General features: G+C 38.0%; 1 protein-coding gene across 36 annotated transcripts in view; it reads right to left on the bottom strand.

Annotated features, from left to right (window-relative positions):
- Positions 1-26,983, bottom strand: part of ZBTB20 (zinc finger and BTB domain containing 20) — an 816,455-nt gene that overhangs the window by 177,898 nt on the left and 611,574 nt on the right. For all 36 annotated transcript variants that reach the window (XM_059164023.1, XM_059164028.1, XM_059164024.1 and 33 more), the window contains one exon: positions 5,345-5,384. Coding sequence is in view for 2 of the 36 variants with exons in the window: in XM_059164058.1 (XP_059020041.1) it covers positions 5,345-5,346 (2 nt within the window). In the remaining 34 variants the exon portion in view is untranslated. The remainder of the gene's footprint in view (positions 1-5,344; positions 5,385-26,983) is intronic.

Genomic DNA, 26,983 nt, shown 5'->3' with positions numbered 1-26,983 from the left:
ACTGAGATTTATGCTTTTGCTTGGGATATCATTCTTTTGGTGTTCACCTTCTTTTATATTCCAGCCATTTTTCAAGCCCCAGCTAAATCACATTTCACATGAAGCTTTCCAGCCCTCAAGGTCCTCTTTCATGAATGAAATCCTATAGTACCTATTGGACTGTATAATTCCTTTTGGAATTGTCACTTATTGTCTCATATGTATACGGAATACTCAACAGTCATAACTTCTTTTCCTAATCCAATTTTGAGTTCCTTAAGAGCAGGCAAGGGCTATGTCCTAGATTTATGTTTTAGTTCCTTACTAAACACAAATCTTTTTGTGTGGTAAGTGTTTAATAATATCTTATGGGATGGTTGTACTTGAGGCTGGTCCACTGACCAGGTTGTGATTTGAAGGATCAAGTTACAATTAATATAGTTTAGTGGCTAGATGGTTTCTGAAGGGGTGGTGGCAGTGGCCAAAGGGGGAAACAAAAACAACAAAAAACGTTACTGTGAGTATGTCCCTGAGCTGTGTATGAGCACAGTCTGGATACACACAGGTAGTGAAGCTTAATCCTATTATGTGCTGAGTTTTCATCCTGGTAATGTACTCCCCCATTTTCCTTTATAAAAAGCATATGGAATGCATGGTCTGATAGGCAGAAAGGCTAAGAGAAATGCAAGCAGAGGGAGGTAATGCTCTTAGGTGTGGTAGGCTGGTCTGCAGAGTGTTTTGATTCTCTGAATTAGTCAAAAGATTGAAAAAAATAGCCACTACTACCACAGGAAAAAAAAAATTAGAAGGAAGGGTCCTGAAAATGGTATCTGAGCAATGAAAGACAGTGAATATTTTAAAGATCACTGAATTTAATTTATTCAACCTAAATGCATAAAAGTACAGGTGGGGACATTATTTATGCAGGTATATGCAAATCACTTTATAAAATAGGCAAAGCCCTTCTGCTTTTTATAAGTTGCCAAGGTGGTTCCTGATATTTTAAAAGCTATGCACCTTTAATGTAATTTCCTAAGAGTTGGAATCCCTCTGTTGGAATCACAGTCATTGTCAGAGGGAGTTTATTATTATTTTTTTCTTTCCTTTGGGACTTCTACAAGGCTCTCATAACCATCACAAAAAGGGTGGTTTCCACAGAGATATGACTAGAAAAATCACTTGGAAATCACTGAGGAGCAAGTCACAATGTTCAAAGCAGAGAACGGGGGCTTTGAAAACATGAACCCATCTGACCTCTTGAATTTAGTACAGTGAATTCCTGAGCTCTGAAACATGGGGCCCGGCTGTGCATGCCATATTGGTGCTATAAGACTGGCAGTAGGTTGGCTGTGGCATGGTCTATTTCAAACTCCTTCACAGTGCCCAGTGTTGCATGTTCCCAAATGACATTTGGTTGGCAGAAGCTGGGCTTCCAAAGCTGGCAGTCTGGAATGCAGCCCACTATGTTTTGACAAACACATAATTGACCATCTGATCACCAGCCTACAGTCTGCATTCAGGTCACTGGGGGGACTTGGGTTTTCAATAGGTCCCTACTCCTCATCTTGTTCATCTTCTCAAACCTTTCTCCAGAAAGCAATATAGAGAAGACTTAAACACACCCACACGAACCCTCCCATTTACAAAAGAGAACATGGTCCATGAAACATAAGCTGTTGAAAATTTCCTTTAAATTGTCCTGGCAGCCCAAAGTGAACTAGAGAAAAGCACATTTATGGTGAACTCTAATTCAGAAACAAGTAGGAAACATACCGAACTATTTCAACACCACCAGCACGTACGTTGCCATTCAGCTCAATGGCTTGGAACTTCTTAGAAAAAGACAGCATAGGAAGATGTTAGGAAATTGGGTATTGCTCAACTTTAGGAGGATATTATTAAGAAATGTCTTGATTTCAGGTGAAAGAAATGAAAAGCAAGACATTGGAAATGGCTTCTTCCTTATCTGTCTGACACTCCCCCAAATCTACTGGGGGAGAAGGAGTCACACCTCTCTGGAGACCAGCAGGCAGAAGCTCAGTGCGAGGTCAGATTCAAATTCTTGTCTCCTGTTGAGTGCTTTGGTCTGAAGTTTGGCCCAACACAACACATCAACCTTTCTCCTAGAAGGCAAGGATTGTGCACTAGGCCAAGATATACTGTCATCACGCAGATGTCAGTGTCTATGTCAACACTATCAGAAGGCCTCTCCTCTCTGCTCCCACCCCCACCGCATAGTCCAAGCCCTTGGTTTTTACCTTTGACCTCATCTCTCTTTTCTCGGTCAACCATCTCTACATGGTCAGAGTGCTCTTTTTCTAAAACATAAATCAGCTTAAATTTCTTCAAAGCCTCCTCAAGCCTGCCACATCACATCCAAACTCCCTCACACAGCTTCCAAGACCCTCCACAATCTGTCTCCTACCCGCTCTCCAGCCTCATCTCCCACCACGCTCCAGCCACACTGAAGTACTGTCCTCCAGAGCTGGCTGCTTCTCAATACCTCCTGACTTTGGAAATGCTCTTGTTTTTTCCATATTACAATCTCCCTGTCTTTCCTTTCCCCTACACTGACTTGGTAAACTGAAATCATTCTGTAGACTTTTAGACCCAGCTTGCAGGTAGGCACTCTTTTCTGGTTCCTTTTGCTACATCTTGTGACGCCTCCAGTCCAGTGTCCACCACATGCTACAGCCTTTATTTACTATGTATCATCCCTACCAGACTGTGAGATTCTTTGTAACAGGGAGCATTTCTTATTTATCGTGGCATTCCAGGAACCAAGCACAGTGACTAGTTTTCCATAAATGTTTGTTGACTGAAAACTGAACAAGAGCTGTGCATGGTAATTAATCAAAACTAAGCCAAGCAGTAGCATTAGCTTCTATAAGCTAAGCATGGAGCCTGTTAGCAATCTAATGAAGGCAGATGATCGCAGCAGTAAGGCACTTTCTGATGGTTATCATGGGGTGAAAGGAAGAGTGAGGGACAGAGGTGTGGATGGAGGAATGTCTCATTAGCAGAGAATGTCACTGAGGCAGTGAATTTTCAGCCTCTGCAATATTGAGTTTTCAATACTGAAAGATACTCTTCTGAGAATGAATCTGAGCCTGAACTGTAGAGAGGTTTAATTTAAAATAACTTGGTTTCTCAAATAGGTTAAGACTGTGTTACCTGCTTTAAGGCAGTGTGGCAGGATATGGAGGGCTTCTCATCGTTTCTGCTAAAGAGTAATGGGATGGAGAACTCTTGGGGGGAACATCTGGAAGCTGCTCAGTTCCCACTGAAATCTGTGTCAAATCCAGATTGGGACTTTTGACTAAATGTAGTGCCTGGGAGAGAAGGCAGAATTCTGCCCCCGTTTGGAGAAGGCCATTGAAGAGGCACTGGGGAACTAGAAACACTGGGGAGATAATGTTCTGATCTGTTCCCAAGAAACTTTTCTTTTACCTTTGATAGGTATCTGGGGCACTACCCCTGGAGCCATCAGCTGTGTCTGTGGGGCACTCGAGGACAGCAGGACTGTCACAGGCTGTGTCACCCTTGAAATAAAAGTAGCCTCAGGATTTGGAACAACCCAAGCAAGCATGAAGCCTGGCCTGGGGGGTGAGACAAGGTTAGTGGGTATAGAAATGGGCTGTCAGCCCATTACAGATCATTCTCTCAGCCCTGTCTCTGATTAAAAACTAGGATCTCTCTAGAAGCTGCCTGATTAATGGTTGATGTAGCATAGAATCAGTTTCACATTTTCCTATGAGCCAGAAACAGCCTTTCAATTACGTTTTTATCTCAAAGGTCTCCCCCTCGATTTCTAATCTGTGACACAGGTCTCCAGTCCCCTGTACTGCTTGTGTCTGAGGTTTGCCCTACAGTGCTGACGTCATAATAGCTGAGCTGTGCGGGCAGGAGTGCACCGTGCTGACTCATCCCTGGTGATGGGAGGATTAATGCCTTGTCTAACACGGAGCTATTATGTGAACTGTTTTTACACAAAAGAACTGTAACGAAAATGATTTGCCAGTCGGAGGACTAGAAATATGCAGTGCTGGGTAACTGAAGTTGGGATGTGGAAATAGAAAGCGGTAACCATAAGCATGCACATTGACACCCTCCAAAGCATTGACAGACCTGCTCTATCAACACAGAGAATAAGGAATAACAAGACTTGTCAGGGGCAGGGAAGATCTGCCCCTGCTGTATAAATGCATTACACACAATCCCCGTCGTCTTTTGGGAGTTTCGCCAATCTCCTTTCTCTGTCAAATGGCTGTCACTTTGGACTTTAGCCTTACAGTCCGTCCTTTGGGGGATTCTACTCACCTGAATATATTTGCAACTACCTTCTAGGAATGTTAGTGGAAGCCATGCACATGCAGGCAAGCCAGGGGAACCCCCTTTCTGTGCAAATGATTACCACACAAGAAATACCTCAGAGTGAGAAGTCAGCAAAGTAAGACAGATGTTGCGAAAAGGGGACAGGGTTCATCAGAGAGCTTGAAGCAGCTGGGAAGAATGCAATGCTTATTTATCAGGTAAGGTGACTGCCCCTGGACCTGTAGCATGTTTGGACGGTGTCTCATGTAGTGAGTAACTATGATTATTTGGGTTCACTGCTGTAGAAACTCTTATGAGCAGCCTGACATAAAACTTATCCAATCCATTCCGTGCAGCCTGGTTTAGGCTTTAAAGAACAAATGTTCTCTCTTTTCATCTGGAATCAACTTTTCTGTCTCTTTTTTTCTCCCTTTTCAAATGACTTCTCATTTTTTCTAAAAAAGGACAGTACCTTCCATACCCCTCTTAGCACATGTAATGCCGGATTTCTCTCTCTCTCTTTTTTCTGGACTTGTGATGACAGACACAATTTTAGCCTAAATGGATCCAGCCTGATAGTTCACGCTTGTACTTCTTGAGTGAAAGGGTATTGGAAATTTAGTCCATAAATGAAAGCTCTGACCCAGAAGTTGAAATTAAAAACTATTGAACCTAGAGATGGGTGTGTAACTGAAGAAAAAATAATTGCCCATTTACTGACACTGGACCAAAAGCCCAACTGCTGAAGATATCTAGCTGAGGAATGTAAGCTCCACAGTAGAGGAGCAGTGACTTCTGCAAACAGCAGCTGCGGCTGAGCAAAAGGCAGTCTTTATAGGAGTCCAATGCCTAAGGCCCCGGTCTTTTCAGCTCCCTCATGGATGGCAACTATTACCACCACCAACAGCACTGAACCAAACCCAAAGGAAGCTAATAGGTAGCGAAGAAATGCAGGAAACCACAACAAAGTCAATGAGAAAACATGCCAACAAAGATAGAATTTCCCCAATGCGATACCTTCTTGAAAAGTAAAGAAACCACTTTTACTTACATAAAGAGAAGGGTCAGGCCACAGACTGATGGTCACAGAACTGGAAAAACAAAAACAAAAACAAAGAATTAAAAATAAACCCCGAGATACTACAGGGAGAAGGAAAACCAATCTAAGTTAGAGACAGAACTGGCTGCTCCTGAGGATGGGCAGTAGGAGCCTGTTTTATCACCTGTAGCCGAAGGAAAAAAAAGAGATCCAGCCCCATAAAATTTTCCAAAGGTGTGACCTCCTGCTATATGACCAACACAGTATTTCCAGGCAAGGAAATACACAAGGAGTGCCAACCTCTTTCTTCGTTAACTTCATTCTGATCCAAATGGTATGGCTATTTTCTAGAGCTGCGCTCTTCAGTATGGTAGCCACTATATATATTATCTATTTACGTTAGTTAAACTTGAATAAAAAACCGAAATGTTTAGTTCCTTTGTCACACCAGCCACATTTCAAGGGCTCAATAACCACCTGTGTCTGGTGGCTGCCTTAGAGGTAGAACATTTCTATCACGGCATAAATATCTATTGGACAGCACTGAGGAGAACAAGTAAAGGCTTTACTGTATAGTACAGGACACATTTAAACTAATTTTGACAAAGATGAATAAAACTCTGATGATAAACTTTGGCTCTTTTAAGGGTAAATTCAGTATGCTTAATGCCCAGAAGATCCTCTGGACAGAGGTAACCCTCCACACGTCACTGCTCCCCAGCAGATGACCTGATATGACTCAGCCTCATGCTGGCTTGTCGAGGATTGAGGACCGCATGCCGCCTCCTCAGCCCCTTCTCTCCGGCCTAGAAGTGTCACCTCTGACAGAATGATTTTAAATGAAAACATCTCTCTCCCCAAACCCATCTCTAATGATGAAAATCCCAGGTTTGTGGGGAGTTGATCTTAACAGCTTTTTCTTCTGTATTTCAAATACGATAATTCTCCTTTGTAATCTTCAACTCATAAGCCAAATGAGTTATGATGAGACTGGCCTGCTCACCACTGTTTTGACAGCTTCTATTATAGAAAAACAAAACTGAAGTAACAAAAGATCCCTGAGATATTAACAAAACAAACAGGGATACTGAGAAAACAAAGTAGGTCTCTCTACCCATACCCTACTTGGATATGTCAAGGACTTAATGTAGGCTGACTGAAATTCTTGCCTCTCTGACACCATGATTTTAACCACTTCATAGAAGGTCTCCAGAAATATGCAAAACAAATCAAACTAAAAGAGATCAAGTAGGGGATCTGATTATATAAGTTAGCAGCATAGAACAAGGCTAGAGCAAACACAAACAAACCTGTTGATTAAAGAGATTTCACTACTGAACAAGTCTTCTAGACAAGTGCACTAACATGGAGGTTCCTACAAAGGAAAAGTTTTCTCTTTATATGGCTAATGTGAAACCCTGTCTATGCACATGTCAATATGAAGGATGGTGCTTCCCTCCTTGAACAATAAGAGTTAAGGTGAAAATCTGCAGCCTGGATCATAATGTATGCTAACACAAGAGAGGCTGGGAGTCTCCAATGCTTTCACAAAATTGATGAGTTTAATGAAAACTTTAAGCAAGATAATTAGATTACGTATGATTCATTGGAAGTACGCACACACACACACTTGAAAATATATGAAGATTGACTAGTCTTCAAAGATTTTAAAGTTCTAAGTTTTGCTACATTCTAGTCCCTTCTACAAACCAGGAACCTAGATCATTGCGCCAGCCTATTTTTTAAATATCTTTCCTTCCTCCCCCTCTCCCCCTTCCCTTTTTTTCCTTCCTTCCCAACTTTTTTGAGCTTGCTTTTTCCCCCAACCTTTGTGAAAAAGGAGAAAAATATGATTAGTGGTTATCTATGAAATATGCTCACTTATCATTTCTCTGTTGCATGTTATAAACCCAATAACTCTCAATAATACATTATGCTTTTTTAAAACTATAGCATTTATGTTCTTATATCTGAGCACATAACTTTCCTTTTCAAGTTTCTAGGAGCATTTATTCATAAAAGTTTATCAGTCAAAGTTAAATTTTTGATGTGGTCAAAAGAGATCAATGTAAATTGTACCCAGATTGACTAATACATCTAAGGTCTGGAAGAGATGTCTTTCTGGGATGTCAAGTGACACACAGACTGCCAATGACAGGAATCCAAGATGGAGAGAAAAATCACAGTGTGTATGTCACAGTCTAAGACAAATTAAAGCCAAGTTAAATTGAAGATTTTATTGGATATAATTGTCATCTTTATATATTAATAAAAAACAATAATACCTATCCCAAATTTAATATTAAGACTAAAAATTTAATCTCAGAGTTCTTATACAATTTATAAATGTTCATAAACGTCAAAAGGCCCCTACTTCTTGATTGAATTACAATCCGCAATTTTGAGAATATGTATTAATCTACATAGGTTTATTCCTGTTCAGTTCAAATTGTTATTTTATTGATATGTATGCCCTTTTTTGCCTAAGTGATATTCACCTTATATGTCTGTAAGCTGTTTTCATCTGAAATGCAAAGAATTATCTATCTAGTTTTGCATACAATGAAAAACATTTGCATTAAGCATGCTAGGCTCAAAGCATAAATATCTAGCAAAGGATACATAACTATAAAGCCCAAATGAATCAGGACCTTAAAACATGGTGGGGGAGGCAAGAGTAGAGAGGGGAAAAGGGGTGGTTATGGTGAAGTCTAATTGTGTTCTGTGATTTCCCAGTAGAAATTATTGTATAGTGTCAATCTCTAAGGAACTAAATGTATTATTAATTAAATGTATTATTAATAAAGATTAGTCAATTCTGATTTCAGTTTATGTAATGTTCAAGGGCAATGGTTTCCAACATTTTGAGGTGATATGGATCCCTGTAAGAATCCCTCCCCAAAGAAATTCCTTAAAAACACCAAATTCCAAGAATCTTCCAGACTCCATGAAGGTCATCCATGAATTCCAGTTTAGCCACCCTTGGCCTAGAGGAGAGGGGAGAAAAAGCCCATGAAATCCCACTGCTTATCACCTCTAGGAAGCTGAACAAGTCACTATAAGCTGGAGCCAGGAGCAAACTACATGTATAGAAAATAGACAAATTCTGTGGCATATATAATGGATAAAAGGAGTGTGTTAGGCTGAGAACATTCCAACAAGCACATCAAAGAACAATACATACAACATGATTCTAGTTACTAAAAAAAACAAACCCAGGAAAAATAAAACAAGATGAAATCAGAGAGGGAGAAAAACCATAAGAGACTCTTAAGCATAGGAAACAAACTGAGGGTTGCTATAAGGGAGTGGGGTGGGGGATGGGATAGTTGGGTGATGAACATTGGGGAAGGCACGTGATGTAAAGAGCACTGGGTGTTCTATGGGGCTGAAGAATCACTGAACTCTACTTCTGAAACTAATAATATACTCTATGTTAATTAATTGATTTTAAATTTAAAAAAAGGACCCCTCCCCCAAATAAAAGAAAATAGAGCTCTACATGGGTGCATACAGCTAGGGACACACATACCCCTCTCAAGGCCTCCCAGACTCTGACTTACCTATAGTAAAGTATAGGTAATTATAAAGAGTAAATTACTCCTTATAATTTCTTTTTAAAAAGTCCACGGAGGCTTAGGAACAGTGAGGTAGAGGAGTATCGAGCAGAGAAATGAGAGGAGCTGCTATTTACTCAGCACCTTTTGTGGCTACAGGCATCCTGCGAAGGAAATGCTTCTCAGATTTGAATGGGGGCCTACCCAGGGATGGGGAGCAATGTAATAGGAGTGCACCAGGCAGTGGAATACATAATCAAGACATGACTGTCTTTTTGGAGGGTCGGTTGTCCTTGTGGCTAAGTAGTTTAAACTCTTATTTGTACATATGTTGATTTATCTGATAACCATTTCTTAGATGTTATAGAAGAAATAAGAGAGCCACTGTTCTTGTCCCCATGGAATTTCTGGTTCAGTGAAACAAGTAAGAGCATATTGTGGAGTAGAATGAAGAATGTGATGTATCTGTAGGAGGAACCCTGAGAGCTCCCTGAAAAGTCTCATGTGTGTCGGACTGCTTCAAGCAATGGCCCGCAGCCTGAGGACTGACTCGATCACTCACTCTATCCTGAGGATCACTTCCGTGGAAGAGTCTGGAAAGCAGCATTAGCTGTAGATCATTTCATCTTGACTAGAAGAGCAAAACAGTGTTAACTTCCAATTTACTACAAAATTAGGGAGATTTGAGAAATTAGGGAACTTACCCTAAGTTCAAATCCCACAGCTGCTAGGATTTGAATAAGTTTGTACCATGCCAAAGTTTACATATTTTTAGCCACTCAATTACGCTACATCTAGGTACTTCCCATTTTACGTTTCCCCTTGAAATCTGGGCTCATTCAGGATTTTGTAGGCTAGCTTAAGCTTCTCCTTTGGAAGGAGACAGGTTTGGCTTCATTTGCATTCTAAATATTTCACAGTGGTAAGGGAAAGCTATTATTATACCCATTTTATGGTGCGGAAGCCGAGCCACTTGCCAGCTGAGGTATCTGGCTGGGTTAAAAACGGAATCGGGTTGTCAGTCTTTCATTCCTCTTGACTGACTGAAGGCTCGGCAGCAGTACTGTCCAAGGTCTTTTTTGTACATGGGCTTCACACTGGTGGAGAAAGAGTGAGAGAAACTTTGCGAAGGGAGAATAATAGTGCAATACAAAAATGGAAAATAAGTAATCATAACTCACTCACGAAAACTGGTTACTTTTAGCACTGTGAATAGAAAAGAGAGAGCTTATTCATCACAAATGAATCAGAAAATTAGAATGTGTCACAGCATTGATGATAGAGCTGAGGAATTCAGATGAACTGAAGTTCAACACTTATCCTTGTATCTGAAGAGGGTAAATGGTGTGACAACAGGACAGAAATGACCTCTTACATGTGCCTGTAATCTTTCCAGTCTTTTCTCTTCAACCCTCTCTCTAGAAGTTAGATGGGTTTATATCTTTGTTTTCTATGGGTAGAGATAATATTTTAACATCCTTTTAATGTTCTAGAAGTATTGTGTTAATTAATTCTTATGTGGGAGTTATTCCAAACAGTAGGATGAAGATTTTTACCTTATTGATTTTCCTAATACCTTTCTGGCTTCTGTGTTTTCAAAGGCTGAGGCACTATTGGATTTTTAGATTCACATGTCTCTCAGAATAAGTGCCAGCTTCATAGGTTCCTGTCAATTGATATTCCATCTTCTCTATGGATACATGATTTCCTTTATCTGACAGATTCAAGAAATTTTATGCTAGATTTAATGACATTTCATGCGCCCTGAATTCAGAGGTTTTTAATTCCCTATTTTCTATCTGGCAAAAGGTTTACAAGTTAAAGTCAGATGGAAGCGTTATTCAGAAGTGTATACAGAACAATGTGCAATCTCCCACTGGCTAGATTTTGGAGTCTTCCGAAGACAAGGCTCTTGAAGTATTTTCATTCCTTTTGGTCAGTCTTGAGAAGATTATAAATGCCACAAATGGTCATTCATATCTTAGGATCTGCTTTTCAAGACCATCACATTATTAGATCCATCTTGAAAAGAATGATAAGGAAATCATTGGTGCCTTACCTCTCCTTAGTATGCTCTGTTAAATCTGAAAAGCACGTGCCTTAAAAAAAAATTAGGTGATGAAATAATGATCAATAAAAAGAGAGAATTCAAAAGCTAAAGCATTTAGGTCTAGGACTATTTCTAGGTCTGAGACATTGCTAACACAAACTGACCTTCCACCCCATCCCATACAAATCCTCCTGACTCTCTCTGATTCTTACAGGTATAGGACCTGAAAGATAAGAATGAAATAAAAGCTGGAGAGCTGGGTGGGGTGGCAGGGCAGGGACTGAATTCGTTTAATACATTTGGGATGATTTCTTATAGCTTCTAAAATAGACCTAACTCTGTTATGAAGGCAGTCAAGAGCTCTCTACAATCTGATCCCAACCAACCTTTCCTTCTATATCTCAAACTCCTGAAATTGTAGATTCATGGGTTTCAAACAGATTGGTATACCAGGACCTTTTATTATAGTACATTGATATCCTTTAGAGGATGCTAAAAAGGTCTGGCATTGTTATCATGCGGTCCAATCAATGGGAAATATCTGGTCATAATGCTGCTCACAGACCACCACTAATGTCATTTGGCCCAAAAAGGTTGAATCTATTGCAAGGGAAACTCATCCTGAGATTCCTCAGTGTGTAAACACAGAAAGTAACATGTTAGTGGTACAGAGGGCTTTGGAATAAATACAGGCACAGCAGGAGAAAGAAACATCCAGATCAGTGTGAACAGAAGGCTGTCTTTACTCAAATCGTTTCCTCAAATTTTTTTTTTTTTTAATTCAAAGGAAAAAAATCAAGACATAAAATTTAAACCAAAAGCTATAAATTAAGTGGGTACTTATACCCAATGATCTGTTAGATATTAAACCAAGAAGACAGCATGGGCACAGTATGTGTTTTAAAGACCTAGAAAGAGCTTTCTACAATACAGATCGAAAAAGGTTACTTTTGTCCTTGTCACCATCAACTATTTGCTTAAGAGAATCCAAGATCTTTAACAATCTGGCCCCAATCTACCTCTCTCAGTTTTTGTTTGTTTGTTTGTTTGTTTGTTTCTGGCTCTCCCCACCACCCACTGCCCCCCAACACTGCTGCTTCCTTATATTCTGTGACAGGCTGTTGGCTCCTCCCTGAACATGCCTAGGACATCTTTGTTTTTGAGCCTTTGCTAACAGTTCATACCTGAATCTCCCAAGCCTAGCATAATGTCCTAAACACAGCATGACCATCCAACATTTGTTGAATAAATGCTGTCTGTCTATTTTAGGAGACAAAGATGATAGAAAAAAGTTGTTAAATCAGTAAATAAATAGCACAAGAGAGAGGTCAAGGAAAAGTTAATTTTAGTGCGTTTTAGGAGTGGGGGCAAGATGAGCTTTAAGATTAGGAAAACTGATGCTCTTTATTCTTGGGTCTAGCCAATGCTATGAGTCAGTTACTTTTTTGGGAACAAGTTTCAACCTCAAGGTTAAATGAACACAAATGCTCTGTCCATCAGCATATAATGAAAAATCTGTGGCTACTTCCACATCAGCACAGTGAAATTAAAATATGCAGTGTCTTTCTCAGAGGCTTCATATATGACAGAACTTTTTAAAATAGTCCCCTTTGCCACTCTTATACAGAAAGAACCATAAAAACAAAAATAAATGTTTAAAACACTGGGATAATTTTGCCTCAGAAAGAAAAAGCTGAGGTATATTTTGATGGTTTTATGGCTGTAAGAGTTGTTATAAAGAAGATAATGATTGATATTTTTGTCCTAGGGCATAATGATATTAAACTGTCCAGTGAGGAATTTAAGTTAAAACTTAAAGATGAACATCCTAAATGTGCAAGTGGTAAATAATCAAATAGATTGCTAAGAGCAGTTATGAAATTTCTATCTTCATGGCTATTTAAAAATAGGAAAGATCTTCTTCTATTTTGGATGGAATAAATGCAGCTCTGCCTCCAGTCAGGAGATAGATTCAATAACTTCTCTCATCGTGAGCTCTTTATGACTACAAAATCCTGTAACATGTTGATCCTAAAAATTGTACAGAATCACAACACAGTTGAGTAAAATACATTCTACAGTTTGAAGAGGATTAGGCAATACAAAAAATCTGTAAGTCACTGAATTCAAAACAGTATCTATAATGCTTACGTCTTGATTCAATTTGCCAAGTGTATATGTCACAAATAGAATTGAGGAAAAACGTACTTGAACCTACTATAGTTTAAACATATGATTAGCTAGAGTAAAACATTCTAACAATTAATGCTTTCATGTCTAAGAAATTTAGCTGAATATTTCATAAACCTGGTATGAATATGCATATTAACTCAATCTCCAATTTAAAACAAAAAGTTAGAAAAGACCAGAAAAATAGTATAAAAACTCACTATTATTATTCCCAGGACTATGTTCAAAGACATCGGGAGAACCAGTGAACAAGTCCCTTTAAATGACCAAAATGGGCCCCCTATGATTAAGAATGTAAATCTAATAACAGACTAAGAGAAAGCTCTCACAGGGATGGCAAGTTACTGGATTTCTTGTCTATTTACCTTGCAGTTTTGGAGCTCAGCAGGTGTCCATTACATACAGCGCACAGGGTCAGATGAACAGTTCCAATGTCCTTGTCTGAACCAACTTCATTTAAAGCAGTTTGATACATTTCTTAAATAGAAGATGAGCCTATTCTATCTATGGCCCACATTTGGACTGGATCACTGAACTATTGCCCAACTCTTATAAGCAAAGCACTAACATGTACCAATCAACAGTCAGCCCATAGCAGAGGCATCAGGAAGGTCAAAATACACACACATAAGAAATTGGCAGTACATTATAGAAGAAAGCTATTTCTAAAGAAGGACTTTGCCTACTAAAGCCTTTGAGTGTTATTCAAACTTTGTTAGTAAAAAAATCAATCCCAATGTAACTTGTAATAATCTGGTTTTAAAAAAAAAGATTGGGAGAAAGAAATATAGTTTTATATTGCAACACACTATTTTCATAAGAACATGAACCAAAGAGATAAACTATGCAAATTTCTTCATAGCTAACTTGTTATGGGATATTGTTCTAGTCTTCACTAATTACTTCTTGAGGTTAGTTATGCTATGATCAGGATTTGGAAGGATAGAGGTCTAAGAGTGTTCAGAAGAAACATTTTTGTTGTTGTTGCTGTTGTTCAATATCACTACAGAAGAAAAAAAAAGTCATTAAGCTGACTCTGACAACCTAACTAGGATAATGGTTGCTGCATGTAGCCATTGCTTATGCTGTTTCAAATGACCGGAGTAAACTCAACAGCAAGGGTGTCAAGCTAACCACTAGCTTGAATTTTGAAAAGTTATGGTACAATAAGCAATAACATCGGTTGTTAGAATTTATAAAACTTACACCAAAACTTATGGATGCAGCAAAAGCAGTTCTGTGAGAAAAGTTCATAGTGATAAATGCCTACCTCAAGAAATAAGAAAAATCTCATATAAAGAAAAATCTCAAATAAAAATGACCTATTTTTACACCTTAAGGAACTAGAAAAGGAAAAAACAGAGCCCAAAGTTAGTAGAAGAAAGGAAGTAACAAAGACCAAAGTAGAAACAAATGAAATAGAGACCAAAAAACTAGATTAATAAAACCAGAGATGGTTCTTCAAAAAGATAAGCAAAATTGAAAATCTTTAGTTAGATTCACCAAGAAAAAAAGACAGAGGGCTCAAATAAATAAAATCAGAAAGGAGAGAGGTGACATTAAAACTTATACCACAGAAATACAAAGGACCTAAGTGGCTACTATGAATAATTATATGCCAACAAGTTGGACAAACTAGAAAAAAATGGATATATTTCTGGAAACATGCAACCTGAATCATCAAGAAATAGAAAATTCAAACAGACCAATTACTAGTAAGGAGATTAAATCAGTAATTTAAGAACTCCCTACATACAAAAGTCCAAGACCAGACAGTATCACTGGTGAATTCTACCAAACATTCAAAGAAAAATTAATATTGACTCTTCTCAACCTTTTTCAAAAAACAGAAGAAGAGGGAACATTTCCAAACTCATTTTATGAGGCCAACATTACCCTTGTGCCAAAACAAGACAAAGATACCATAAGAAAAGAAAATTACGGACCAATATCCCTGATGAATATAGACTAAAAATTCCTCAACAAAATATTTTCAAACCTAATTCAACAATAAATCAAAAGGTTTGCTCACCATAACAGACAGGATTTATTTCAGGGATGCAAGGATGGCTCAACATCTGCAAATCAATCAGTATGATACATCACATCAACAAAAAAAGGATAAAAGTTATAAGATCATTTCAATAGATGCAGCTGAAAACTTTGATCAGGAACAAAACAAGGATGCCCATTTGTGCCACTTTTATTCAACTTTCATTGCTTTGGCTGGAAATCCTAGCCAGAGCAATCAGTTAAGAAAAAGAAATAAAAGACAGCTATATTGGAGAGAAAGAAGTAAAATTGTCAGTATTTGCAGATGACATGATACTACATATAGAAAATCCTAAAGACTCCACCAGAAAACAAAACAAAACAAAACAAAACAAAACAGTTATAACTAACAGTGAATTCAGTGAGGTCGCAGGATACAAAAATCAATACACAGAAATCAGTTGCATTTCTATATACTAACAACAAACTATCAGAGAAAGTAAGAAAATAATTCCACTTATAGTTGCATCAAAAATAATGAAACACTCAGGAATAAATTAAACCAAGGAAGTGAAAGACCTGTACACTGGAAACTAGAAGATATGAATGAAAAAAACTGAAGACACAAATAAACAGTAAGATATTCTGTGCTTGTGGATTATAATAATTAATATTGTTAAAATGTCCATACTACCCAAAGCAATCTACAGATTCAATGCAATCTCATAAAAACTGCAATGGCACTTTTTGGAGAAAGAAGAACAAAACCAGAGGCATCAAGGTCCCTGATTTCAAACTCTATTACAAAGCTGTAGTAATCAAAACAGTATGGTATTTAAAAAATTTAAAAGTATTTAAAAAAACACATAAAAAGACCCCACTACAGTTTTGGTGTTAAAGGAGACACATAGATTAATAGAACACAATAGAGATCCCAGAAATAAACTCACTTACATATGGTCAATTAATTTATGACAAAGAAGCCAAGAATATCCAATGGGGAAAGTACAGTAGCTTAAATAGATGGTGTTGAGCAAACTGGATAGCCATACACAATAGATGAAACTAGACAACTACTTAATACCACACACAAAAATTAATTCAAAATAAATTAAAGACTTGAATGTAGAAGAAACTCCTAAAAGAAAACATAGGTGGTAAGCTCCTTAACATTGGTGTTGGCAATGACTTTTTGAATTTGATACCAAAAGCAAAGGCAACAGAAGCTAAAATAAACAAGTGAGACTGTGTCAAACTAAAAATATTCTGCATAGCAAAGAAAACCATCAACAAAATGAAAAGGCAGCTTACTGAATGGGAGAAAATAATTGCCAATTATATACCCAATAAGGGGTTGCTGTCCAAAATATATAAAGAACTAATACAACTGAATAGTAAAAAGAAATCTGATTAAAAAAGTGGGCAGAGGATCTGAATAGATATTTCTTTTTTTTCCCTTTCTCTCTTTTTTCTTTTAAGATTTTATTTATTGGAGAGAGAGAGGGGCAGAGTGTGTGTATGTGTAGCCGTATGTGTGGGGAGAGGGGCAGAGGGGGAGTGAAAGAATCCCAGGCATACTTCCCACTGAGCATAGAGCCCAACACAGGGCTCTATCTCATGACTCAGAGATCATGACCTGAGCTGAAACCAAGAGTCTGACACTTAACCAACTGAGCCACCCAGGCACCCCAAATAGACATTTTTCTAAAGAAGATATGCAGATGGCCAATAGGTACAATGAAAAGATGCTCAATGTCACTAATCATCAAGAAAGTGAAAGTCATAAATGACAAGATGGGATTGGGAGGGAAACAAACCATAAGTGACTCTTAATCTCACAAAACAAACTGAGGGTTGCTGGGGGGAGGGGGTTTGGGAGAAGGGGGTGGTATTATGGACATTGGGGAGGGTATGTGCTTTGGTGAGTGCTGTGAAGTGTGTAAACCTGGTGATTCACACACCTGTACCCCTGGGGATAAAAATATATGTTTATAAAAAATAAAAAATTAAAATAGAAAAAAAAAGTGAAAGTCATAACCACAATGAAATATCTCCTCACATCTGTTAGAATGGTTATTTATCCAAGTGATAAGAAATAAGGGTTGGCATGGATGTAGGAAGAAGGGAATCATTGTGCACTGTTGGTGGGCATGCAAATTAGTGTAGTCATTATGGAAACTAGAATGAAGTTTCCTCAAAAAATTAAAAATAGGACTACTATATAATCCAGCAATTCTACTTCTGGATATTTATCTGAAGAAAATGAAAATATTAACTCAAAAATATATGCATGTCCATGTTCAATGCAGTATTTTTTTTATATAATAGCCAAGATACGAAAAGAACCCGAATGTCCATCAGTAGATGAATAAAGAAAATGTGGTATATATACACAATGGAATATTATTCAGTCATCTCAAAAAAAGGACATTTGTGACAACATGGATGAAATTTGAGGGTATTATGCTATGTGAAATAAGACAAATAAGAAAAAGACAAATACCATACGATCTCACTTATATGTGATATTCAAATAACAAAACAAAAACAAAAACAAAAACCAAGCTCATAAATACAGAAAACAGATTGGTGGTTGCCAGAGATGGGGATTGGGGAGTAGGCAAAATGGGTGCAGGTAGTTAAAAAGTACACCAATCCATTTATAATATAAATAAGTGATGGGGATATAACGTACATGTCCACATGGTAACTATAGTTAATCATACACTATTGAATATTTGGAAGTTGCTAAAAGAGTAAATATTGAAAGTTCTTATCACACCAAAAAAATTCTGGAACTACACATGGTGACAGGTGTTAACTAAACTTGCGGTGATCATTTTGCCATATATACCAACATTGAATCATCATGTTGTATACCTGAAGCCAATATATTATTCTCTTATAATGTATGTCCATGAAACCTCAATAAATAAAACAAAAAAAAAGCATTCATAGAACTTACTGTCTCCATCTCTTCTTATTCCCACATCCATATTTTCACCTCCACATGCCTATCATATCAGACAGTTGAAGAAAAAGAAACAAATCTGACTGGGACTGCCTCTGTGGGGACACTCTCGGTCAGCTCTCTGTCCTCCTCAAGTCCAACTTGTTCTCAGTTATCTGAAAAATCTATTAATTTAATTCAACACTTCCTCTCAGGGGAATCTGCTTTTTCTTAACTCTCTTTATAAGCTCTAGATTCAGGTTTTTTCCACAGGCAATGGAGGAAGTATGGCAATTTTGTTTGTAGGTGGTGGTGGTGGTGGATTCTGCTTTGGAATTTTCAAAATTTTCAATTTTACTGCTTCTCCAACTCAAGAAGCAAACAGGAATGTTTTGTACTGACACTTTACTAGAATATTCTTCAGTAGAGATTTCCTCACAGTTAATCTCCACTGGTTCTGTGCCTTTGGTTAGCACATACTAAAGGAGTCTTTTTTGCAATATCTCTCAAAACTCTGCCTGTGAAATTTCCCTGTAAATACCTGAATTCTCAGATTCACCTATTAACGATCTAGGCATTGAGGATGTTTCCTGCCTGTTTTTTCACCTCCTGCTTCAGGAAGGGCTTAGACTATAAACAAGCTGATGGGGATCCTCCAGGCCTAATCCACGCAGAGCTGAGCTCAGCAGCCAGGGAACCTGTGGCAGTCCACGAAACACCATGAGGAAAACAGGATTTGCCCAGACTTTCAGGAAGAAAGCACGTTGTTTCCAAGATGAGACCCAGAAAATAAGGCACGTTAAAGAAAGTGAGCAAGATAACATGATTTTCAAAAGAGTTCAGTGGAGGTCAGTTGCAAAAAGTGTAGATTTGCCAAGGTTTTCTCAACTGCAACTGTATTTTTTTAGTGCCTGACAGAGGCCTACATCAGACATTTAGAGGGAATTCCATTCTTCTCTGACCAGTGAAGCCCTAAGCACTGGTGCAAAAGGGTTCCTTTCTTGTCTCCAAAGGCAATCAATTTGTGCCCCAGAGTCTGAGGATTCATGGGCTTCTTTTAATTTTACACGTCTGCACGTGCTTCCTCCTGCATGATTTGGTCCTGAGGAAGTGACCCACCCACAACTCCACAGAGCTAATTAACCCCATACTGAGCGTTTTTTTCCCCTCATTTCACACATCCACTCAATGCTTTAAATGACCCAGCAGTAGCATGATCAGATGATTTTTTTATTCTTCTCCGTGAGGAAAGCACAGTGATAGGAGACCTAGGGTATATCTGCTCTAATTCAAAACAGCAGTGTAACCCGAAAGTAACCAAATAACATTTTATCAGAGGGTGCAGAAATGCTAAAAAAAAGTTTGAATTAAACAGTTTCGTGTTACTTGTTCAACATACCGAGGTTTCTATTTTAAATAACAAATAATACATAATAAATACTGAGGTAGAGAAGTTTGATCTATATCCATAATTTTTTTTTTTTTACATCTCATTTTACTAGAAAAGATAAAAAAGACCCAGCCTCCCTCCTTGTCTTTAGCAGCTTCAAGAGAAGGGCCAATGAGAAAATAATATAATTCATCTTATTTTTTTTTTTTTTCCACTTCAAGGAACAGGCTCAGGTTTTCCCAGATTTATTTTTGCCAAAGTGAATGACTTGAAAACTCTGAGATGATCACTGTTTTCTAACTTTTCAAAAAAGAAAAAAGTGAACATGATGATGGTGGGTGATTTAATGGAATCAGCTTGTCAATGTGATGAAACTGAAAATGCTTTTACAGAATATGTCCACATGCTAAAATAAAAAAAAGTCTTTAACATAATGTATATAGCATAGAGTGGTTTTTGTCATGGCAAAAGAAAGGAGTATCATTAATTTAGACAGTAAGTGTAAGGTTCTGCTAGAAACCCTCATGGATAAATTACGGAAATACTTCTTGGGCGGACAAACAGAACCAGACAAGTCCCTAGTTCTTTTCGAAGCTATTGGGAGAGCCATCAGATTTTAAGTCTGTCATCTCTGCTACATGATAAAAATAATTCTGGGCTATTTCCTTCGGTTATACTAGTCTGTGGCTTCAGAATTTTAAAGATTTATACATAAATGAAAAAGAAAATGACCTCCCCTGAATGTCCATCTTAGGCCGACTATCAGCTCTCTCACATTCTCAACAGCATGTGTGCCAAGTTGGCTCATTCTGGTAGGACTCGGTCATAGAGCATGCACTTTTTGTATGAACTTTCAACCTCCTTTTCCTCTGCAAAGTGATTTATGCACACACTAATAAATGCCCAAGAATTCCATAGTTCTTAAGCACAGCAGACAGTCAGTACAAGGGGAAATGAAACCTATCTAACATTTAAAATTTTTGTTTGAAGTGTCTTAAAAACTATGCTTTGGAACCAAAGACCTTGTGAAAGTTCTAAAACACATTCACTATCGCTCCCTAAGCTTCTGGTAGGTATGGGTGCCAACTGGGAGGGTTAGGTGAGTAAAACCGATTCAGGATGGAAAGAAGAGGGTACAATGAGCCACACTTTGTTTTTTTATCTTCAGTGGTCAGAAATTTTTTGACATATATCCTAAATCAAGCTCTTTCATGTGTGCCTCTAGCCTTTGGCTGAAACTGCTTCATCTGGTAATCCTAAAATTGGGTTGTTGTGATTTCAAAGGCTCCTGCCCATCAGACTTTTCCAGCCTCACTGATGTTTGGGATTCTGAAGCTATTGCCATGGCCTATGAAGCCGAAACCCTTACCACCTCTTTGAACTTATTTCCCATCACTTTTCTGTAAAATTGTTCCAACTAACAATAGAATGTGGTTACCTAGATGGGTGAACAAGAAGAGGACTGTGAATGGGATTAAAATAAATAAATTAAAAATTAGTCACTTTATACCCTTGTTAAAATTCAACTATCTCATTGGGGAACCTAACAAAGTTTCTGAACTCTTCTTGAGAATTGGTTAGATAAGGGAGACTATGCAAAGAACTGCTCAGATGGAGGCATGTATTAATTCATTAACTTAACAAATGTTTTTTCAGAGTCTATTTTTAACCACTTTGCTAACTGGACTCCACACCTGCTCTCAAGGACCTTTCATTCTAATGTATACTTTCGAAAGTTATACCTCCATTACCACTGACAGGTTTATTAGTCCACTTAGGTAAGTTATCATAAACATAACAACCCCTCTTGTTCCTTATTCGTTCTTTCCAATTGCTCTTTGACATCGACTAAGTCCTCATGAATGACTTCTTTATTATGGTCTATATTATCAACTCTGCTAATTCCTACTTAGGTAAGAAACCGCTTCTCCACCACCAATTATTTTCTTTTGCAAACAGCAGAGAAAATGTTAAAAAAGTCTGCCCAGAACTATTTAAGTGTTAGAAGTGGGTCCTTACAAACTTATTTCAAACAAACTTATTACAAACTTATTTCATTTTGGGGGCCTCAGCCCCTAGGAAGCATATCTTGAGTTACAGGCAAATTATGAATCAGGTCTGCCAGACACAGCACTCACTACTCTCCAAGATAGGACATTTCAGCACCCCCCAAAAGATCCTAGTCTCATTCAAGTAATCTCAAACTCAGAGAGGATTTAATGGAGCACATGTCTCTGGTCTCTAGGCTCCTTATAAGGAGGTATCCCTCCATCATATTTTAGTCTTTTCTAAACTTAGCAATCTTAGGTCAGTTTCAGTGAACATGATAGAAAGAACACTAACTCCTCCTCAACTTATTAAAATTTTCTTCCTCATACGCCTTTTTTAAAAAAATGGAACAATGTAATATATGTACAGAGCAGCAAGTGTTCTCTCCCCACTTCTTTTAGGTATTTCCTTTTTATTACAAACGGTGCTGATGGAATTATAAATACCATTGTTTTACCTCCATGTTAATACTCTTATTATCTTGCATAAACAGAAGTGAACAAATACGTACATGACACCAATCAATCCTTTCTTTAAAAATGCAGTTTTCATCTTTCTAAGTAATACAGGAAGAATTAATGAACTCAACTTGTAGTTTACCTGTTTATATTTTGAATGTTAATAACGTAAAACCAAATTATTGTAGAGTTCTTTTCAGATTTACATCAGCCATTAACACTCTCCATGCCAGACTGGATAGGAGGGAGGAACTAATGACAATAGGTCTGACTCCCCAGGGTCCACGGGTAAGGGGCTTGAGGGGCTGGAGAGGATGTTAAGCTGACCTGTGGCATAGGTAGGCAGTGAAAAGACTATTTTTGTAGAACAAATGGCTCAGAGGAGGCCATTTGGGGCATTAGGTGAGAGGAATATCACAACCAAACATAAAAGCACTATTAGAGGACTAGGGCGAAGGGAAATCACTACTTGTTCCATCACCTCGTTGGTTTTCCTTCTTCCCTAGTGTGCTTTCTCTTTCCATCATGACATACTCTCTCCCCTCCATTCTTCAAGTTCTTTCCTTTACCTCTTTGTAACACAGAATCATGCAGGGACAATTTTAGAGGATAGTAAAACCGAAAAAGAATTTAGAGAAGACTTGTGACAATAGACTTTACATTATATATATATACAGGCAAATACAACCTATATTTGATTGACCAAGAACTAGAAACTGGGACTTTTGAGATTTAAAAAATTCATGGTATGTCTGGTCATATTAATCTCTAGGCCAGCAGGTTTTAGCTGTGCTGTAACGAGTTTTAACAGAGTCATGAGAAGGGAAAAATTGGAATTTTATAGGGACTTATATTTGCAAGGAAAAAAGGAACTTCATTAGGGTTGTTTATTGAAATGCCCCTCAAACTATTTTTTTTAACTTACACACAGACAATATCAAAAGAGGGAGTGTAAAAATTTTCACAGCATTAGGAAACCACTAAACCCAGTGATTATGTTCATCACAGTCACTCAAGCAAGTAGAGGATAAGTAGAGCATGGTATCTCACAGTGAATAACATGGTTGGCTACTTCACCAATCTGACATCTGGAGACTAGGTCCCTGGGAACAGGGCTCTCCTTACGAATACCACAGAGAGATACCAGGGTTCATCTGAATGCATAGGGCATGAGGGGTTAGCTATACAGTGTCATCCAGGATGTACCTGAAAGTATTCTCTATCCAAGCACCAAATTTTTAGCTCTGTCTTCTTGGAAAAAAAATTCCAATCCGAAGCTTATGAGAATACTTTATTTGGTCACTGAGTGGGGGGAAGGTTACTGAGACAAACCATCACATTCAATGCCTAAAGGCAGGAGGAAACAAGGAAAAAGACACACAGAAAGGGAGAATGTGTGCCAAAGGAGAGATTGCCAGCTCTGGAGACTCACTAGTAAAATAAATAGAGAATCTTAGAATGAGAGAAATAAACAAGCATGCTTTGAGGGAAACAACAGTACACTTTTGGAATCTGAGGCAAAAAAGTAAAAATATTTGCCTCTTGCCAATTATTATCACCATTGCCCCATTTATTCTACTTTTATATATACAAGTAACGTGCTTTCCCGAAGGATCCTCAAGCTGAAACAATGGTGTTAATGATGGCAAAGCCATTAAGCTACATGAAGTTAAGTTATTTGGCAGAGTTGGGAATGAAATCCTAACCTGCAGGCTTTTTCTCAGTCTAGTCTATGCCCTCCAAAGTGTTCATTCTATTTTCTGTGATTTCTTTCAGACTGATGTCAAAAGATATGTGTGGTATGGGCAGGCTTCCTTATTAGGATATACATGGCTCTAGAAAACAAGAACTTAACCTTCTCACCAAAGACTTTCCGACATTCACTTTTTCCCTCCTTTTACCCCCCCAGACTATTAATCTCCAGTTTCTTCTCTATCATCGAGGATCCCAAGGTTGTTAACTTTAAAGACTTCTGCTGGCTCCATTAATTCCCTCATCTATGGTTCTCAGGTGTACCCAGCTAGTTCTTGAGCCCAGATGAACACACTTATGCGTGTTGTCCTCAGCTCCCAGGCTGCTGAACAATGCTGGACTGCCCAGACTGTATAGGTTGGGGCCTCTCCAGATTCCTGGTTCCCAGCTGGTGTTTCAGAAATGCTTTACGGTTCTTTTATTATTCCCAGTCATTTGCCTTTTATATTCCCATCTTCCGTTTATCACTCTAAATAACTCTTAACTTACCTCCTACTCTTCATTCTGAAGTAACCTTGTCTCTTTTCTTCACAGAGAAGCAGAGGTCATCAAATAACATCTCTTACCTCCACTTCTGTCAGAATCCACCCATCACATCTCAGAGACCTTTTTCTCTAGTGCTGATGACCTGCTCCAGGATCTTATTATATCAATTACTTCTTTCTTCTGTCTTTTCCTTTTTTTTTTTGCTGTCTGCCAACATGCTTCAGCTGCCCTCATTTAAAACAATAGCAACCATAACAAATTAATAAATAACGAACCACGTTCCGTAGACCTGATTTTTCCCTCTTTTGTACCACCTCCAAGCTTCCTAAAACCCAGACTTATTTCTCAATGTATTAAAATTTGGGTTCTTGAGCTGTTTCTAATTAAACTGCCAAGGTCACCAAAAACCTCTGAATTGCTAGTTCCCAAGGTCCATTCTCTAACCTCATCATTTTATTTCTTTCTTTTTAAAGTCAGGTTCCTTGATGAATAATTTACACACAATTCACCCTTTTTAATACCCTTCTATAGTTCAATAAGTTTTGAATTCTGTACTGGTTCCTTGATGTCTATAAAATAAAGACCAAATGCCTTTGATTCATACACAGTTTCCTTCAGATCTTTAGCAGTCTTCCCCACAAAACTTACTATTGGTCACACATTATTCAACAAAATATGGTATGTACATTCATGCCTCTTGAATGTTTTCCATGTTCCCTCTCTATGTTACAAACATACAATTTTTTGTTTAGTATAGTAGATTATATTAATATCATCATATCAATTTCCACATAGACTCATGAAACAAGATGTTATTTTGACAAATTGATGTTTTCAAAATAGAAATTAACCATCAAAACGGTACCACCTGAATGAAGATTTGTTATTTTAGTGTTATTGAGAACTGTGTCCTCCCCAAATTCATATGTTGAAGTTCTAGCCCTAGTACCACAGAACATGACTATATTTGGGAATAGGGTCATTGTAGATGTGACTAATAAAGTTAAGATCAGATAATACTGGAATGGGGTGGGTCCCTAAGCTAATATGATGAGGTCCTTATAAAAGGGGAAATTTGGACTTGGATATGACACAGGGAGAATACCATGCGAAGATGAAGTCAGAGATCAGGGTGATGCTTCTACAAGCCAAAAAACATCAAATATTGCCAGCAAACCCCAAGAAGTTAGGAGAGAGGCAAGGGACAGATTCTTCTTAGAGCCCTCGGAAAAGACTAACCCCATGGATACTATGGCTACTGTGGATACTGTGGATCTTGGGTGTCTAGCCTCTAGAACTGTGAGACAAAATTTTCTGTTGTTTAAGTTGCCAGTTTATGGCACTTTGCTACGGCATCACTAGTAAATGGACACACTTAGTAAATGAACCATCTTTGAGTACATGTGAATATTCATTATCTCATTCACTTATCAAATACAAGTGCCTACTATGTGCTAGATACTGTTCTAGGATGTTAGGATGCATGACATCAAAATATATTTGTTGAATGAATGAATAAGAACTTGATTGTGTTCCTGCATTTTTGATGCAGTAATAAGCAATTAATCTATCACTCAACATAGGATTGATTTAATGAATGCTTACACTTATTCATTCAACAAATATTTACTGAATACTTACTATGTGTCAAATACCATTCTGGGCACAGAGGATAAAGTTATTGAGAGGACAAGTTCTCCAACTTCATGGAGCTTAAAATCTAGTGGGAGAAAAAGACATCAATGAAGAAAACTAGTAAATAAATCACATAATTTCTCTCTGTGCCCCACACTGACAATTATACATGCTTATCCTCTAAACCCTGTAATTCGTGAACAATGCTCAGGGCATCAGTAATATTTTAAAATATTCCTAAATATCATGCCCTGTTCTTTCCCTTACAGTGCTACAATCTCTAAATAAGCCTGAAAGATCCCTAAGATTAATGAACTTAAGCTGTTCTCTAGACTTTCTGATATAAGAATGCTTTTAGGAATTTACATGTTACTTTAGGGTCTACAAGATAATGATCAACACAATAAAGTCTGATAGTGGGTATAGGGTAACCCACAAGAAGTATATGGGGTAAAAGTGTAGGCAGAGCACCTCAAAGACTGGGTTTCTCAGTCAGTCAACACATATTTCTTAAGCACTTACTGTGTGCCAGTCCCTGTGCTAGTAGAACTGTGGGTAGAACAAGAATGATGCTGAGCCACACTGAGCTTATAATTGACAGGGAAACACCTGAACAACTAATTTCACAGTCCGTTCCTTAATTTTGATTACGATAAGGGTATATGAAGAGTGTTAGGAGAACAACTGGGGTGGGGAACTTTGCCATGAGGATTTTGTGAGAAGGCTTCCTTGAGGAAGTGATGCCTGAACACTGCTTTGGGGCTGGGGTAGGGGTGTTTGTTTGATCAGGGATCACAAAGTCTTATGTTTCTTCTTCCTCATCTCCTTTCATCCACGTGCACACATTTCAAACACTTAAAAGCATTCTTCAAATATACTAAGAACACCAAAACTAAACACAAGAGAAGGACTCTCCAGAGGAAAGAGGCCAAAAATAGAAGAAAAAAACCCCCTAATCTCACCATTTGTTTTGAAAACACCCAAAATGATTAAAACATATTATAAACTAAAACATATGAACTAATCACTTGCCAAGTTTCATTTTTAAATCAGTGCCGTTTTTGAGGTTCATAAACTGAGAAAGAGTCTTCAAATGCGAACTTGTTTTTTCTTTTCTTGGCCCTCAGTTGGCTCAAAGCATT

Source organism: Mustela lutreola, chromosome 2, assembly GCF_030435805.1.
Source record: "Mustela lutreola isolate mMusLut2 chromosome 2, mMusLut2.pri, whole genome shotgun sequence".
In the NCBI taxonomy this organism is placed as follows: Eukaryota; Metazoa; Chordata; class Mammalia; order Carnivora; family Mustelidae; genus Mustela; species Mustela lutreola.
This window is presented reverse-complemented; position numbering and strand designations above follow the sequence as displayed.